General features: G+C 38.4%; 2 protein-coding genes and 1 long non-coding RNA gene across 5 annotated transcripts in view; 2 read left to right on the top strand and 1 right to left on the bottom strand.

Annotated features, from left to right (window-relative positions):
• Positions 1–2902, bottom strand: part of map4k5 (mitogen-activated protein kinase kinase kinase kinase 5) — a 33673-nt gene extending 30771 nt beyond the window's left edge. For all 3 annotated transcript variants that reach the window (XM_083538319.1, XM_083538321.1, XM_083538320.1), the window contains exons 1-2: positions 2633–2902; positions 1554–1793 (exon numbers count right to left, since the gene is read on the bottom strand). In XM_083538319.1, coding sequence (XP_083394445.1) covers positions 1554–1661 — 108 coding nt within the window. In that variant the 5' untranslated portion in view covers positions 1662–1793; positions 2633–2902. The remainder of the gene's footprint in view (positions 1–1553; positions 1794–2632) is intronic.
• The window catches only part of LOC310724441, a 158360-nt gene that overhangs the window by 93826 nt on the left and 45828 nt on the right, over positions 1–18706 (top strand). The window lies entirely within an intron of this gene.
• atl1 (atlastin GTPase 1) lies at positions 4780–17523 on the top strand. The gene is made up of 14 exons (XM_083538379.1): positions 4780–4967; positions 8417–8667; positions 9054–9188; positions 10169–10273; positions 10383–10433; positions 10865–10921; positions 11049–11141; positions 12737–12875; positions 13501–13628; positions 13816–13872; positions 14448–14519; positions 15568–15999; positions 16746–16760; positions 16864–17523. Exons 1-14 carry the CDS (start codon positions 4868–4870, stop codon positions 16975–16977), a joined length of 1749 nt encoding a protein of 582 aa, XP_083394505.1. The 5' UTR covers positions 4780–4867; the 3' UTR covers positions 16978–17523.

Raw genomic sequence — 18706 nt, 5'->3', positions numbered from 1 at the left:
AAGAAGGTTCGGCTCTGCCTGGCATGCTAATCTAGAGGAACGAGAGGGGCAACCCTCGGAGAGATCCCGTCCTTAAATAGGGCGCTCTCAGTATATTCACAGTGACATAATGAGCACACAAGAGACACAAGTCTATCCTGTCTGGCACAAAAGGGAGTGCGTTCAAAGAGAAAAACTCGTTTTTATTCAAGAAGTAACCATTACAACAAGCAGAAAGGTGGGAGAGTACTTCCTGGATGGTGCAGTTTTGCTGTTCTTCTGAGAAGTGTCCACAAAAATTTACAGGCAATTAAACAGACTTTTACATGGGGAGAAAGAGTCATTGCACAAATCCAGTGACTTCTGGACTTTTTTTTGGCAAAGTCCTCGTAAGGTATTCTTCACAAACGTTTAATAAAAGCCAGTATTTCCACACACTTTAAGGCCTTAATCTATTCAAAGAAACCCTCTAAGAACCATTTTCAGTTGAAGAGTTACAAATATATATGTAGTATAATAGGATATAGAAATCAATAATCATTAAGCCACTTTTACATATGCAGAAGTAGATTCATTTAACCCCCCCATGTTTTCTCTGCGTGGTTCCATTAAGTAGGTGAGAACAGATATACTTGTACAGTACACTACAGGCATACCAAAAAAGAAACAGAACACGTGAGCAAGATGATTAAATTCAGCTTTCAAGTGAACTCTGGTACAGTTTGATTGCAGTGAGAAAACAATGCAACACTAAATCATACCAACTGCAAGCAGTTAATTAAATATGCTGCACGATTTGGATTGCGGGTGATATTTCATGATGCAAATATACAAACCAATCCATGCAAGCTGAAAAACTGAGCCACAAGGTTAACATTTCGAAACGGGGCAATTATATTACTTAATACCGACTAGCAAATTAACCAAAAGCATACACTTCTCCCTAATTTAGACTACTGATGCATCTCAGCATCCTGAATCAAAATCAAACAGAGTTGTGAGCGGCCTAGATTCTCACGTTTATGTGCCAACTTTTAAATATAGATCTGTGTATTGGTTTCTGTGTTCTACTAACACCAGTCTTATCTTTGCATTTTACAGAACATGGATGAGTCCGGAAATGTGCTTACTGTGGTTTTACAAATAAACATGGTGGTTGGAGGGTGTCATCCCTGCTGCTTAAAAAAAAAAACTGACAACAGCACATTTACTCTAATAGTGTTACAAACTATCAACTGCGTGTGTGCGTGTGTGTTTGTGTGTGTGTGTGTGTGTGTGTGTGTGTGTGCATTATTAAATCACCATCAAAGAAACCAGTTTAGAAACTGGTTATCTTATTCTTTAACACCCCACCTAATGGTCCATACTGATATCCAGTAGACACAGAGATGTGGTCTATAACAGGCTCAAGGTGTTCTGTGACTCCTTAATGGTATCCAGTGAACTTAACATTCCATGAATAGAAGGCAACAAATAACCAGACATTACAAATCCTATTATGGTTTCTATTGATCAGGATTTCAGGAAAATCAATAAAATCAACCATAAAGCCTTGACACATCACACACACACACCTTGAACACGTCTCCATAGGTGCCACTGCCGACTCTCTGAATGAGCTCGAAGTCATGCTGGGGGTTTCTGCGCAGGATGTCTCCACTGGATCTCGGGTACGAGTGCATGACCGGAGCTGAAGGTGCGAGTAAGGGTTGGGGAAAGAGGAACAGAGACGATCGAGTTGGCCTGGGGGACTGCTGCTTTTCCTACTAATGCATCAAGGTCCTTTCCTTCAACTGTGCCATCTGGCTCATTGTCTGGGGGTAGAAACAAGAACAGACATACCTCTGTAGATGGAGTGGATTATGCATTTTTTATGCACTTTATTGTACATCTAACACGTGACAGTCCGAGTGCTTTTCCTCACACTCAAATCGGTTTATACATTATTTTCTTTGTTTGTTTATTATTATTATTTTTAATCGTTTGTCCAGCCTCCCCAAAAATCACCATCAGCCTGTCAAAAACATGTGTCCAAGCCAAAAATGGTTCATATTTCAGTATTTTAATCGACAATCCGAAAAGTTACACCAACTCTAAAACACGTTTCGGCTTCAAATCTAAACTTACAGATGCGTTTACTGTTCAGTTTGTACCTCAACAACCCTGATTTCTCTCAATTCACTGTACACTGTGGTTTATTCAAGTTTATCAAATAATATATAACAAAACATCCAACATCTCTCAAAAAAATCTAATCTGACGGATTCCGCTCGAGTCTGAATTCACACAAGTTCGTTAGCTCACTTTGCTACTGTTTAGTTAGCAGTTTGTTTATCGGCTTTTATTTTTTTATCTTAAAAAAACAAACAAACAAAACGTGTGAGATTATAGGAACTAAACAAGACAATTATACGGCAACAGCTAGCGGGTGAGAGAAATATAATACTAGCGAGGCTAGTTTAGCATAGCGCTCCGGATACAGAGCGTTAGCTCGCCGTGTGAGGCTGATTATAAAACAAACCCGCAACGGCTACAACACATTTAACTCACTTTCTATTCAAAAAATTAAAACTTTATTAGATATCGTTTTATCCACCAATAGGTTAAGTTGCACAAACTTTTTGCAGCAGTAAATCTCATTCGAAAAACATACAATTTGCACGTGAACAATCCCCGTCCGTAAGAATGAGTCACACAGCTCTTCACGTCCTGACGCTCATTTTTGCGTCGACAGAAACATCCCCGAGTAAAATCATTCACTTTTCCATCGAGTTGAGACTGACTTTCCTTCCCGAGCCGAGTTGCTGAGAATCGCGCAGATCTGCTACACTGCTAATCATCCAAGTAGCCACGCTAAACCCCCTCTGTCTCCCCCGCCTAACTATCTGCGACGCCTTCGCTTTCTTTTTCCCCCACCCATATTGAGGCACAACCCGCCTCCTATGCCGTGATTGGATAGTACATTATTCCTCTGATTTATGATTGGACGTCAGGTGGACTGAACAAAATATACACCAATCACGGCAGCGTTATCAAATCGGCGGATATGCCGGATTACGCGTGGTAACAACACCAGTGCTGCGTTTCGAAATAAAAAACAAAAACAAAAAAAATTATGTTTATTTCTGTTGATTTGAAATTGTTTACGACATTCGAAAATTAGACCTGATACGCGAGCAACTGGGCTGAAAGCCAGCATTTTTATTCTGAATTTTAGTTCATGTTAAGCCGTGTAATGCAATGAATAATTGTGCATTGCGCGCGACCTAGTGGCTGATTTTGGTATTACTGCCTTACAAGGAGCCTGGTGAGAGAGAAGGAATAATAATAATCATCATTATTATCATCAATCATCATCATCAATCATAATCATTACAAAAATGTTAATTAGATGTAGCAAGGGGAGAAGAAACACATCAGGTGTTCCATTTTTCTATGTTTTTCTTTATCACTCTTCATTCAAGACCACTCTATGACTTTTAATCATTGTTAATCATTAAGCAATTAGTAATCATTTGGAAAGGTACTATCTGTGTGCAGTTCTGTGCACCTTTTGTCCATGTGGGTTCCTTTCATTTCCTTTGGTTTCCTCCATCTTCCAACGGACACACTTGTTTAAATTACACATTTGTGTAAAATATGACGTGAAATGTGAATTGTTTATGCTGGACTGGTGTCTGATCCCCAACTCACACTGAAGGGGTTCCTGTGAGAGGCTCTGGAAGAGATTGCATTGCCTTCCCTACCAGATTAAAGTGTATAGTATGCATGAATAAACAACAAATAAATAGTTTAACAATATCCACCTTCAGCTAACATTGGTCCTGGTGTCAATAACCCTAACTCTTAAATATCTAAAGGATGATTAACACTAACTATACAAAAAAAACATTTTTCTGGTAAACTATAAAGCGAGCCAATCGTTTCAGAGTGTGTAGGGAAGTGCAATGAGTGTATAAAATGTACCCAGCAACACCACTGTTACTGATAAACTGATAGCAGCACCACACACACTTGCATGTAGCCACAATGTCAGAGTTACTGCTGTGGTGTGTTGTTCATCACCCTAATAACATCTGGGTATTAAAAGTCTATGGTGCTCCCTTGGTATGGATATATTTGTAGTGCATGCTCAGGACTGGTGGCTCAGTGGTTAAGACATTAAGACATTGGACACAGAAGGCCATGAGTTCAAATCCCAGCACCACCAAACTGCCACCTCTGTACCCTTGAGCAAGGCCCTTAACCCACCACAGCTCTGTATAATGGTGTCTAAAAAAGAGCGTCTGCCAGATGCCAGACATGTAAATAAAAAAACAATAAAAAACTGTGCATTGTCTTGTTGCTGGAGTAATCCCCTCAAAGGATACGTATTTTTTAGTTTTGTAGAGTCTACATTAAATACTAGCTTAAAACCAAATAAGGTCTATTTTTTTTTTACATTCATTTTAATTCATTAAAATTTCCAGGTGAATGATGAATATTAAATATACAATATAAATGACAAGAAATACTGCATTTGTTCCTGAATGCATTTGAACCCTATGCAGGCTCGCTCAACTAGTAACCGCACATCTACAAATTTTGTATATTTAATGATATGATTAATGATTACATGTTCTAAACCCTGGTCCTAAAATACCCCCTCAACTGTCTTGCCCATTGCAGCATCTTTTCCTACTGTAACGCACCCACTTTAACACAGCAAGGGCTTCTTCAGAAACCAGGGTTGAGAAACTGTGGAGTTCAGTAAAGTGTCTACTCACGCTGAGGTGGGATGTGCTCTGCCCCCTGGCGGCTGCATGTTGGAAGTTCTCCTGTCAGATGAGGATGAGGCGCAGGGAGCGAGAGAGAGAGAGCATCGTTGCCTTTCCCGTTTCCCGTCTTCATGATTGTTGATGAAGAAGAGCGAGCAGTGAAACCCAGGAGACTGGACAGCGATAATCCATGCACCATGGTCCGGGAGAAGAAGGATAGAGACAGCTGGGGTGAGTGGTGTCTGAGCAAGACAGACCTGCGTGTGTTTCCTGCATGGAAACACCGCACAGTCGTGGTTCTGCTCTGGATCAGAAATACTGCTGTATTTATTTCCGACACGACTCATGCATTCAACAAAGGGTTAAAGGGTTAAAGCATGGATGATGTATTCAGGAGTGTAAACAGGATGATATGGTGAAGAGGAATTAGATTTCAAATGGTTCATGTTGCTGTTCAGCTACAGGAGCCACAGCCCAGGTCCATCACGGCACAGCCCAGTGACACAGTTGTTTATTCCCAGCCTATTAGTGTGTGTGTGTGTGTGTGTGTGTGTGTGTGTGTGTGTGTCTCGCAATGGTGCATGGATACCACAAGCCTTCTTTTTTTCCGAGGTGTGGGTTGTTTTACAGTAAAATGATCGCCAGGTCTGTCACATGACACGGCTCGCGCTTTATTATAATTATTATTGTAATAATTAAGACGTTTTGCTGCAGCGGCAAAACGCCCGCCCTGATTATTATTATTATTATTATTATTATTATTATTATTATTATTATTATTATTATTATCTAATTTGTTGTAAGCTCGGATGGTGTGCAATATATTGCACATTTTTATATGATTATTGCATGGATATGCAGGAACGTGAGGAAGTTCAGAGGAAGGATATGAGGAGAATAGTGACCTATATATACAGCACGAGAAATATGACGTGTGGAGGTGGGGTCTGTGTGTGTGTGTGTGTGTGTGTGTGTGTGTGTGTGTGTGTGTGTGTGTGTGTGTGTATTGTGCAACAAAAATAAACGAATCAAATAAATATAAATGTTCCTTTGTTTCTGATATTAAGGTTGGGGTGAGATGTAGGTGTGGGTATGGCATCAACTGCAATGATCTGCAGAAATCATTATTCCAACAGAAGGTCATAAGGGTAGTAGAAATAATGGTGTGTGTGTGTGTGTGTGTGTGTGTGTGTGTGTGTGTGTGTGTGTGTGTGTGTGTGTGTGTGTGTATATGTTCTTATATCATGGTAGGATTAAATGTATCATTTAAATTTGATTGAAAACAATAAATATATATTTATATAGAAACGAACTAAGGTTTTGTTTTCTTTTAGTTACTGGTTTAGGGTTGGGTTAGATGTTGTGCATGTGTACATTGAGGTGTATTAATCATTATTCCAATGAAAGGTCCTCAAACAGGCCTTGGGCTATTGCACTTATGTTAGGATGAGGTGAGAATGCAGGAGGAAAAAAAAAAGAGAGAGAGAGAGAGAGAGAGAGAGAGAGAGAGAGAGAGAGAGAGAGAGAGAGAGAGAGAGAGAGAGAGTATTTGAAAGATTTTGACAAAGATTAATCCAAGTTTTTGAACCACATCTCTCATTGTATAACAGTATCACAGCTGCAATGCCATTTATTACCGATTTTAGCATGTTTATTTTAGTTAGGATGACTCATGACTCAGGAGCTTCAAGACTGCTCCCTCAGATGCTTATAATAACCATAGAAAATATTTTGTAAATACTTTGCTGCATTTATCTCTTTCTTGCCTATATTTTTAAGGCAAAAGAATTCAGTTCTATGTTTCCCCTTTGACCCTATGGGCCTGAAGTGGGACAGATTGGTATGAGACAAAGCGAAAGAGAGGCGTGCAGACTGAACCACTGCCAAAGACGCTGTTTCATAATGAATTCAAGAAACAGCTCAAACCATTTGGCGTCCTCTGTCTTTTCCCCCCTACATTCACATGACATTTTAACAAAAGTGAATTATGTGAGAATGTTTTCCATTTAAGGATACCAATAATCAAAACAGTGAGAAGAATAGAAACTTCATGTAAGAATGACAGCCCTGTGTTTAAAACTTTTCCTATGGCCAGTATTGGGGATTTTCTGCATCAGTTTTCCTTTTAGGGATCTATAATTCATTACATTAATTGTCCAGAATGGCATCTGCACCTTACATTTCTCTTATAAACACAAATCCTAACATTAATGTATTCAGAGAACATAGAAAAAGGGGCTGCACTCACATACTGGACATATACAGTCCATTTTCTCTTCTACAATATAATTATTATATAATTATAAGTTTCCATATTAATGTGAATATATGTTGCTAAATTAAATTCATTATAGTTTTATTTGTATAGTCCTTTAAACAGTGGATATTGTTCCAGAGCTTGTGTAGCTTTACACAATTAAATAGATTACAAATATAAATTGTAAATGTATAAATTAATTTCTATACGTTTATTCCTAATGAGCAAGTGGTGACTTTGGTAAGAATAAACTTCCTGTGATGGTATGAGGAAGAAACCTTGAGAGTAGCCAAACTCAACAGGGAACCCATCCCCATCAGGGTGACATCAAATGCCCATTCGTTATAGTTCTATCATTGTTAAGGTTATCTGTTCACTAATGAAGACTTGATTGCAAATCTGTTCATGGCAATTGCAGGCCTAAGCCACTATAGTGGACTGTTTATATTCATTACAGTCCAGATCCACCCTCATGGTGTAGTGTAACCCTCCATCTTTGGTGAACAGAGGAGTAAACATTTTTAGGAGGTACAGTAAATTGTTGAAGCCCTCTGCTGCCTGTAAAGCAGCTTGCAGTTAAAGTGAGAACAGTGTCGTGGGTTGCTCTTCCCCACAACTGACTACACCTCTATTGAACGACAAATGCTTTGTGGCTTGCTAATAAGAGCTGAGCTCTGTGTTCTAAACCAGCCAGGAATCATCAGATTTCTGTACCAGAGAAATGTAAACAGAAAACCTAAATGAAGAATTAGTCAGATCTATTACATAGCATCATTTTAAGTCACTGACTTTTCCCAAGGTATTTTAGTTCTCGAAACACCACATCCAGTTTTTCATTTATCATTAGTTGATTTGTGATATTTATTTAGGATGTTTTAAATAATAATAATAATAATAACAATAATAAGCTGCCTGATTTATGGGAAGAGAATTCATAATGTTATTTCTGTATGTAATTCAATCATTCAATCTATTCTCATATGATCATTCCCCACTCTTTCACTTATGTATGTCCCTTTTTTTTTTTTTTTTGCAAAGAGCATAAATGCTACTGATAAACTGCTTTATATTTGTAACATATTTGAATAACTAACTTTGAAATATGTACAGACTACAGCTTGGTGTACAATTGATACAAAATGTCTAAAAACTTTCGACAAAATGGCCGGTTATTGTGATTTTTTATCTATTCATTTAAAGCTCATGATCAGACACTTGAATGTTTTGCACTAAATTTTAATGATATTTACACCTTGAAAAAATGCCCAGTTCTTGCTGAGGAAGAGCAGCCCTGAAGCACGATTCTGCCCCCACCAGGCTTTTTCACCAAAGATACCTTTCATTATGATCACATCTTCAGCTTGAGTGCACTCTGTCCTTTTTTTAAAACTAATCATTATATATGTTTGTTGGTATGCAACAGGGTCTTTTGTGGACAAGCATGTATTTGAGTGGAGCTCTGAGGATGAGGAGCCGGACGGTAAAGCTCGGCCAGTGCAGGTTTTGGTGGTAAAGGATGATCACACATTCGAGCTGGACGAGGCAGCGCTTAATCGTATTCTACTGGCCAAAGACCTCAGAGACAGAGAGATCGTGGCCATATCTGTTGCTGGAGCTTTCCGGAAAGGGAAGTCCTTCCTCATGGACTTCATGCTACGCTACATGTACAACCAGGTACTGTGACCTGTATGCTAATGTATAATGTCAGTGTAAAGTCACTTACGAGAAGGAATTGAACGTATGAAGAGAGATATCTGATTCAGAAAGAATGAATCATATATTAGGAGGTGGGGAAAGGGGGGGGGGGGGGATGGGGTCTGGGAGATGATAAGCTGCCCACTTCCTGTAATATCAGATATGAAATATAAGATTTCTGCCAGTTATTTACTAATGGGCTGTTCTTCAATTGCCTCACCATCACATTATTGCATTGAAGTTGATGCACTGTAAGGCATGTGCACAGCTTATGTGATGCCTATCATCTAATTATTTGAGGTTTATAATGTTCAAATGTGTAAAAGGCCTGTGAGAACATGTGTGTATTATGTATGTGTTCATAGGCGAGTGAAGACTGGGTAGGAGATCCTGATGAACCTTTGACAGGTTTCTCGTGGAGAGGAGGCTCTGAAAGAGAGACCACTGGCATCCAAATCTGGAGTGAAGTCTTCCTGGTGGACAAACCAGATGGAAAAAAGGTGTGATATACAGGGACAAAGATTTAGCTAGTAATTCTTATACACTTTGCGCCTTTTTATAAACATAATACTTAAATCGAATAATAAGTACGCAGGGCATTTTATACTGGGGTTTCCATCAACTAATATACATTTAATATTTCTGTGTCATGACAGTGCATTCCAACACCACCCCGACATTGATTCTCTTTCTATAATGTATAGACAGATGGAAAGATAGATTATGTTATTAATCCCCAAGGAACAGTTTTGGTACAGCAAGTCATTAAACAAGTTACACGAACAAAGCAGAAATAAAATAAAATCAAGTTCGGTACAAATGAAATGCTAAGTAGCACTGGATATTGTTTTGTTTCTCTTATTCTGCAGTTATGTGCCAGTTTTTACATTTTTTAAATAAACTACACATCGTACTTCTGACTTTCTATGATTGCATTAAATGTTGCAAAACATCCACAAGGCATTTCTGTTCATTTTTGACTTGTTATAGCAGCTGTAAACAGTTATTTTCTCCCCAGATAATTTTTTACTAAATTGATTAGGCAAAACAAAAATTTAAACAGATTGTCATGTTACCGAGAGCCTAAATTTCCTGTGTCCTGTAAACATTACAAAACACTGAAGAATCCTTCAACAAATGTTAAATAAATGCCTTCTTACAGAAAACTGTACCATATCAGCAGTTAGTTTTATTGGCTATATGACAATTTTTAATGTACTTTTTAAATGTAGGTTATACATCCTGAAAATTACACGCAATTATACTATAGCTGACCACTTAAATCTGATTTGGTCAGAAGGTGTCGATAAATTTTCTATAACTGCAGCTCTGATAGCTGCTCTACCCTACGATTGATTAATGTCTTAGAACAGCATATATTTTATTTGTTACAAACCCAACACCTGAGTTTTCAAACCTCATAATTTGCAATGAGTATATTATTACTTGTGTGGCTTGTGTTTCTTGTCCTGGACTGTAGGTGGCAGTGCTGCTGATGGACACACAGGGAACGTTTGATAGCCAGTCAACACTGAGAGACTCAGCTACTGTATTCGCCCTCAGTACCATGATCAGCTCCATGCAGGTAATGTCTGGAAACGCTAAAACGCACCTTCTCAAGTGTTAATCATTCAGGCTGTATAACACACATCACACAGAGTACAGAGCTCGGCACTGACCTCATCTCTTTGCAGGTGTATAACATATCACAGAACGTTCAGGAGGATGACTTGCAGCACCTACAGGTATGGCCGGTCATATACAAATGCCTAAAATGAAGTTTATTAAAAGCAGCAGCTATTGCTTTAGCTTTAAGCTGCCTGTATGTATTCTTGAGGTTGCCAAGTCAAATAGAATTCTTTTACAAAATACATTTTGTGACCTTGAATTAATTTAGCAGAACAATAAATGTCAGCCAAACACATGATTTGCTCTATGTAGTGAGGCCTCTCGTAAAGAAAAAGTAAACATGTTTTATAGATCATATACCTTTGTGGAACAATGAAATGTATTTTCCCCAACCTCAGAGGAAGGCCACAACATAAACCTGTAATTACATGTTGGCAAGTGAAAAATATGAGCCTCGGAGGAACATGAATGCAGAAGACTAAGCTTTCTGCTTATAGTTGCGCTTGTGTCTTTTCTGTTGTTTTTTTTTTTTTTTGTGTGTGTGTAGCTTTTTACGGAATATGGTAGACTGGCCATGGAGGAAACGTTCCTCAAGCCATTCCAGGTATTTACATAAACCCATTACAGCACATCAATTTTTTTTAGCTGTTGTAGTTTGGGAAAGGAGCTAAAAAAGTTCAAACTGGAGACAAATATTTGTTTAAGAATAAAATATTGTATTTTTTTTCTAGTCAATGATTTTCCTGGTGAGAGATTGGAGTTTTCCATACGAGTTTCCATATGGACAAGAGGGAGGGATGAAGTTCCTGGAGAAAAGATTAAAGGTCAGACATCTCCTTAGCCACTGCTGAGAGAGTGTGTGTGTCTATGTGTGCTAACTAAGATCAAACTGACTCAGCGGGTGAATTGGAAGAGAAATAGTATATCATGGAGAACAAACCATCCTCCTTTATGTTTGTGGAAGAGTCTTTATGAAAGGGATTGTTCAGCAATGGTGGAAATGTTTATTTCTTATTATAAGCCTAATGTATGAGTACAGAAGGACTTCAGTAATAGAATAGAAAAATGCCTATTGACACTTCTATCTTTTCTTTTTTCTATAAAAACTTGTGTTACTAAAAAGCTAAAAGGGATATTTCTGAGAGGTCTCCCATCCAAGGCCATGCTTAGTTTCTGAGATCAGACAAGATCGGGCATGCTCAGGGTGGAATGAGGATAAGCAAGAGCAAGCAAGCAAAACACCCTATTTATAGTACATTGTCCTATCATTTAGTGTACATAATCTTTACGCAACAATGCACAGTGGTGCAGGAGGTAGTTTTCCCACCTCCCAGGGTCACTGTTTCAATGTCCAGAACAGGGCAATGTCCATGTTAAGTTCGTCAGGTTTCCCAAGGGTACAATGGTTCCACTGTAACTCTCCCTGACCCGGAAAAGAAGGAACTAAAGATTAATGAACACTGAGTAAAATGGAAACCCTAAATACAGATTTGATCTTGTTTTAATTTTTCATGAAAGGTTTGTCAAGCTTGCTACTTGGTGTGAAATATGCTACTAATTTAAAACTACATACATGGGGGGGTTTTTTTTGGAAGAGTGGAAGCACTCAGCTTTTGGCATAGAAACAAGTAAGGATTTTTTTCCCACTGGGCCTCATTTATCAAGCTGGATATGAGTGGATTCATTCATAAACTGTTCATCTGTTACTTTCACACAAACTGCTATCCATGAAACTTCCATTATTTTAGAAAAAATGTTTGTATCTCTCTAGTGATCCTCATTGCATTTACACTTAAGAAATCTAGCTAATGTAAACCTCGATTCGATCCTTAATTTGTATGGAATACTGCACTTTATTGTTATTTTTATTAAGTATTCAGCAATTAGCAGATGCCCTCCGTATCCAGAGTAATTTATAAAAAGAGATTTGTGCTAATTCATTACATCAGGGACTAAGAATTCCATAGAGGATAAATTGTGATTTTTGTCATTCAATTATACAAAAAAGAAAATGAAAGAGAAAGAATTGTGACCTTTTCATGTGCTGTGATATTGTGAATTATTATTATTGGTAAAGGAAAAAAAAAATCCATCTTCTGCCTTTTCTTTCGCCATTTAGTTGTATTTTGTGTTTCCAGCCCTCTGGTGCACTTGATCTTTTATAGGCGCTACTAAGTGCAAACGAGGCAGAAAAACATGCTGCACTTTATGAGTGATCAGTATGTGCATATAGATATGAAGAAAATCAGCAGATCTGAATCTTTTGAAATTTCATTTTGAAATTTTAATTCGGTTAGTGCGCATTTATACATGACACTTTAGTAAAAGATTGATACATTTTAATGTTATGTAATGTAGAAGTATAGTATGGTAGCACTGTTGTATTTTGGTTACTGTGCTCTTATGTATGTATGTGCAGATTTCAGAAAACCAACACGAAGAGCTTCAGAATGTCAGGAAGCACATTCACTCCTGTTTCACCAACATCTCCTGCTTCCTTCTGCCACATCCTGGCCTCAAGGTTGCCACCAACCCAAACTTTGATGGCAGACTTAAGGGTATGTATGTCCACATTCTCTCAAAGGCACATGAATATTAAATCCTAGAAAAACTATATATGTGCAACAATGAATGCATGTGTGTGAAGCCATGCAATGAACTGGTGACCCTTCCCCGGCTGTTTTTCTTTCAATTAATTTTGTTAAAATTGTTTTGTTTAAATCTATCTGAGTAAATATTTTCACAGGCCAAACCCAAAAAATATATAATTTTGCCAGCTCAGTTTTTCACATATGTTGATAAATGAAAAGCATATTTTTATATTTCATGTGTCTCAAGTCAATGATAAACAACAACTGCGTTTCACCAAATTAAAATTGTATGTGTACATGCAATTGAAATATTTACACAATTTTTAAAAACAAAAATTACACAAACTAGAGGCTGTCCTGGGATATAAAAGGTTTGGCCAAATTGTATATTCCATGTGTAAATGCTCCTTTGACTTCTGAATAAATGTGTTAGTTTGTTCCTGAAATACACTTTGCTTCCACCCTGAGCTTTTAATGACAAACAGCAGATTCTGAAGATGATTGAATGAAAACGATTCTTAGCTGAATGAAAGCAGGACTTTAAAAATGTCATTATAATTTGCTTGATTGCTGCATGTAACTTGCATTGTAGAGATAGATTCAGAGTTCATCGGTAACCTGAAGGTGTTGGTGCCATGGTTACTCAGCCCCAAAAACCTGGACGTCAAAGAAATCAACGGCAGCAAGATTACCTGCAGAGGCCTGCTGGAGTATTTTAAGGTGAACTCACAATTGAGCAGCTCATCTGCAATGATGCTCACCCAGAAGAAATATTGGAGACAAAGCTACTTTTATTGAAACACCATACACTTCAGTGAGGCTAGGCTTTTTAAAAAGGTTTATAAATGTTATGATTTTATAAAATTCAATATTTAATATGTGCTCACGCCATTTTGTTGGCTTTCAGGCATATATAAAGATTTACCAGGGGGAAGAGTTGCCGCACCCAAAGTCCATGTTACAGGTACTGTACATATTTTTCTACTCAGTATTATGCTAACGCATTCTGCATTGCACAATATAGTATAAGTTTGCTATTTTAAAATTATGGGAGTGAATTACTGCATCCTTCAGAGCTTGCAAATGATGTCATCTTTCTGCTTGCTGCTGGCGGACACCTTTTCAAATATTCATTCGTAGAATTAAACACTCTGTTGGCCATTATTTTTTATTTACATGTACTGTTATATGTACAGAGTTGAATGTTAGAAGAATCCCTTAGGGAAATATCTATTACTATTACAGTTCAAAGCACTGACAATGGAGACTCTTTTCAAAAAATGCAATCTAAATCCACATCAATAATCACATCTGGATTGTTGACCATATACAAGTCCATATAAGTTACTATAGAAATGAAGAATGCATCAAGATACACCTCAGATTTGAATGACAGGTTGCAGGATTGTTTAAGTTATAACCTTTTGAACATAATCACACACAAGAAATTCATATTGTGGACACCTAGCATTTTGCTGTTTTTGTTTCTTAGTTGAGTGACTGTAGTATCTGACTGCACACTGTGGCGATTATTTGCAGGCCACCGCTGAGGCGAATAACTTGGCGGCTGTAGCTGCAGCTAAAGACCTTTACAATCGTAAGATGGAGGAGGTAAGAGAGCCTGCAACACAAACACACAGTCAGGGGAGAAGAATTGTAGAGCACTGCTCAACCCACTTATTGACAATGAATGAATGAAAATGGCCAGCGTTGTCTAACTGCCTATTTTATAAAATTTTTTTTAAGATACTATTACTTTTTAAAAGCATGAGGTGGTATCAAAAAGATTCAAGACTAATGGTGCTAACTTGTGCTATTCTCACCATGCGTGTTACGTCTGCGATTTCATCACGGACAGCAAGTTAGAACAAAGAGCAGCCGTAATACTGAGCAAATCTGCCACAGAAGCATTTGATAGGACACGTTTCACATGCAGCGATGCTTCAATTAGTTGTTCGAGGTGTTTTGAGTGGCACATGCACGGAAGAACAAGAGTGGAAGAACATCACTGGAAGACGAGAGATCCGGCAGACAAGCTAAGCCCTGGAAAGTGTCGAAAGCATTCGGGAACTTGTGCACGATGATCTTTGGAGAACAATCTACATGATCTCACTTCCGCACCCACCTTACTCACCAGATTTGGCTCCTGCGGACTTCGCACTCTTCCCGAAGATGAAGATCAAGGTCAAAGGTCGCCATTTTGACACCAATGGGGAGATCCAGTGAAAAGGCTTCCAGGACAGATTCTAGAAGTGGCAGGAATAATGGGAGCACTGAATTGCTGTGCAAGGGCAACTTTTTTTTTTATGTGATAGTGTGTAAATGTAAATAAATAAAGTACTGTACTTTCTTCTAAACAGAGCTAGTCTAGAAACCTTCTGATACCACCTCGTATTGGGGTATTGAGGGAATACTCTGTTTCTGTGCATTTAATACTTGCACCTCTGTGGTTCCAAAAAAACAGTAGATGGAATAGCTATGTTAAGTATGCATGTGTGTGCCCATGGTGCCATGTCATCCAGGGTGATCCATCACAGTCCTTGATAAAGCTCTCACTAAGGATGAATGACTGAAAAGTATGAACTTAGTGTTGCATTTACATTCTTCCAAGAACAAGAATATAACTTAATACTAAATCATCCCCTATCTCCTGTAACAGGTGAGTGGAGGCGACCGGCCCTTCCTAGCCCCAAGTGAGCTGCAAGCTCGTCACACAGCGATCCGTGACGAAGCCCTGGCTGTGTTCCGTGGTGTGAAGAAGATGGGTGGCGAGGAGTTCAGCCGCCGCTATTTGCTGCAGCTGGAGGCCGAGATCGACGAGCTCTTCGTGCAGTACATCAAGCACAACGACTCCAAGAACATCTTCCATGCAGCACGGACACCTGCTACACTGTTTGTGGTCATCTTTATAATGTATGTGGCGGCTGGCATCACAGGCTTCGTAGGCGTTGACGTGATCGCCAGCGTGTGCAACATGGTTCTGGGTTTTGCTCTCATCACGCTCTGCACCTGGGCCTACATCCGTTATTCCGGCGAGTACCGAGAGCTCGGCGCACTCATAGACCAGGTGGCTGGAGCGCTGTGGGACCAGGTGAACTTACCTCACATTACCTAAACTTATAAAGCACACAAACAATCTCTTATATGCATCCACTTTAAATGTTGGAAAAAGTATACTGTATGCACTGTATACATTTTTTTTACGTTTATTTTTAAAGCCTTGTAGTCAAATGCACATCTATTTATAATTTGATTCAGTCTGGTCTGATTTATTTACAGAGCTGAGCTGGGATAAGCTCATGTCAATGTGTTTGTAGTTAGGAAAAGATCATATAGAATATAATCTTTTCCAGAACAGGAAGCAGTTCCGTCTTGTTTTCTCCACTTACAAGATTTGTCACAGTCGCTAAACCTAAAGGAACTACTGCCAGAAGCAAATATATCTGTAATGTATTTGCTTCCTTTTCCTTTCATCGAAATGTGTTTTCTCACAGGGTGAATAAACTTTTTGCATGCGTAGTGAAGCAGCAAACTGTGCAGTGGATGTTGTTCACCACCAGAGGGTCACATACTCACTCTAGCCCATGCATTTATCAGATTTCAAAATAATAAGCTTTCAAATGAAAAAGGGGGAGCAGAACCCAAGATGGAGACTAGTGCAAGAAAATGTAACCCAAGATTATAGGTTTTGGCATTTGTCTGGCTTTGATCCTCTCATACTACAGACAGGGTTCCAAATTGTATACAATTTCCACTTCAGTAAATCAGCATGTCCCTTATTCCCCCTATATATATTGCATTAATTTTCTTCTCTTTTCGTTTCTCTTTCTGCCGTAGGGAAGCACTAATGAGGTAAGGGGAATGGAGAATCTAGTTTACTTGAAATTATCCACACATACAAAATTCACTGTAACAATATGGATTAACCCTTTCCTTCCCTGTCCCTTTCTCACAGGCTCTGTATAAGTTGTATAACGTCGCTGCCAATCATAGGCAGCTGTACAACCACGCGTTCCCCAGACACCAGACTGAGCAACACCCTGAGCAACAGGACAAGAAGAAAAACTGAGCACACGCACACACACACACACACACACACACACACACACACACAAACACTCCCAAATGTACACCCACTCTGTTAAAGAGATGCTCTGATCATAGCACACTTGAGCTTTTTGGATCATGAATGTGACGACATTGACAGAGAGAAAGAGAAATCAAGAGTAATAGAAAATATTTAAAAAAAAGTTCATATTGCTGTATAAGGAACAAAGGTCCGATTCAGTGGCTATGGCATTACATGCTACTAACAGCCCCTTGAAATCCAGTAAATGTAAACAGCAATTCCAAGATGGAGATTCAGCTCATCCTGGATTTTCCACTAACAATATCTTGGCATTGATTCAGGGAACCAGTGAACCTCGAACAATCTGCTCTCCTTTCAACCGGGGTAGGAGCCAAAAAGTTACATAATAATACCCCATCTTCCCAATTAAAAGTCATAGTAATAATTTGTGGAATTAGAATTATAAAGTTCTGTCTTCAAATAAATGATTCATGCTTTAACATTAATAAAGTTGCTTCTATTCAGTTGTAATTGTAAAAAAAATAATTTAAAAAATGCTCGCTTGCGAAATTTGATTACACACTGTGCACAATTTTCTTGAAGTGGCATCAAAATAAAAATTAACAAGTAGATAAAGTTGTTGGCATGCTGATGAAATGATATCGGAAAGCCAGTTTTGTGATTTTACATCAGCTCTTTTGCAGTGGAAATGCCGTGTTCTCAGATCAGGCACTGGAACTTTGTCAGTGGAAGAGGGCTACGATATGACCGCTGCTCTATTTAAGCAGAAATGCTAATGCTGTATGTGGATAGTCTCATGTAGCGTCTAGTATTGTATCGTTTTATGTCGTTTAAGAGATCGGTTGGTTCTAGAAAAATGTGATTTATTATTATTAATTTCTCAGTGAATGGTTAGAAACTTTTTATTGCCTGTCTGGCAGGTATAAAGTTAAACACGCAGGGGGAAAACAGACGATCTTTTCTAATCTCATTCGCATCGATTCACTCATTTTACTCTGATGATAATTTGCAAGCTTTTCTTGAAGCTTCTTTTAGGTACAATTTTACCAGTGTCAAGTTGAGTTCTCATTCCTAACAGCTAAACCACTCCCTGTACACTTTAGCAGTGCCTAACGGATAGTATGAAGGGTTCACACTCTAAGAAAGAGGCTTTATTTGGGTAGTGTTTTCCAAGATGTTAAATACTGAAAAATATAGCTGCCTCGTGCAAAAAAATAGTACGCATCCTTCTCTTAGGTGGATTTCATACCCTTTTGATTTCCTTTATATATATATATATATATATATATATATATATATATATATATATATATATATATATATATATATATATAATATAAATATATAAATATAAATAAATAAATAAACACAAACACACATCAGGGTCCTGAAAGTTAAGGTAAAGCTTTTGTGTCAGCGTGCTGGGACAATTATGTCGAGTTGATAAAGGTAGAAGGGTGATATAGCATGGTTCACTCAAGTGTATGATGTGCTGTTGTGCTGAATGAGCTTAAGCTCCTTCTGTACATGTGCTGTTCCTGACTGACATGCGGCCAGATGACTGTAAATCCACCACAGTTAAGGATTCCATTTATCCACTATAAATAAACATAATCGAATCAACTTCTGCTATTCTTGCTATTCATACACAATATTCTCACACACACACACACACACACACACACACACACACACACACACACACACA

Source organism: Silurus aristotelis (assembly GCF_946808225.1).
Source record: "Silurus aristotelis genome assembly, chromosome: 4".
In the NCBI taxonomy this organism is placed as follows: domain Eukaryota; kingdom Metazoa; phylum Chordata; class Actinopteri; order Siluriformes; family Siluridae; genus Silurus; species Silurus aristotelis.
This window is presented reverse-complemented; position numbering and strand designations above follow the sequence as displayed.

Coding starts and splice junctions, on each gene's coding strand:
- atl1 (XM_083538379.1), top strand. CDS start 4,868: ATGATTGTTGATGAAGAAGAGCGAGCAGTGAAACCCAGGAGACTGGAC. Junction 10,922..11,048: donor CGTTCCTCAAGCCATTCCAG/GTATTTACATAA, acceptor TTTTTTTTCTAG/TCAATGATTTTCCTGGTGAG. Junction 11,142..12,736: donor TCCTGGAGAAAAGATTAAAG/GTCAGACATCTC, acceptor ATGTATGTGCAG/ATTTCAGAAAACCAACACGA.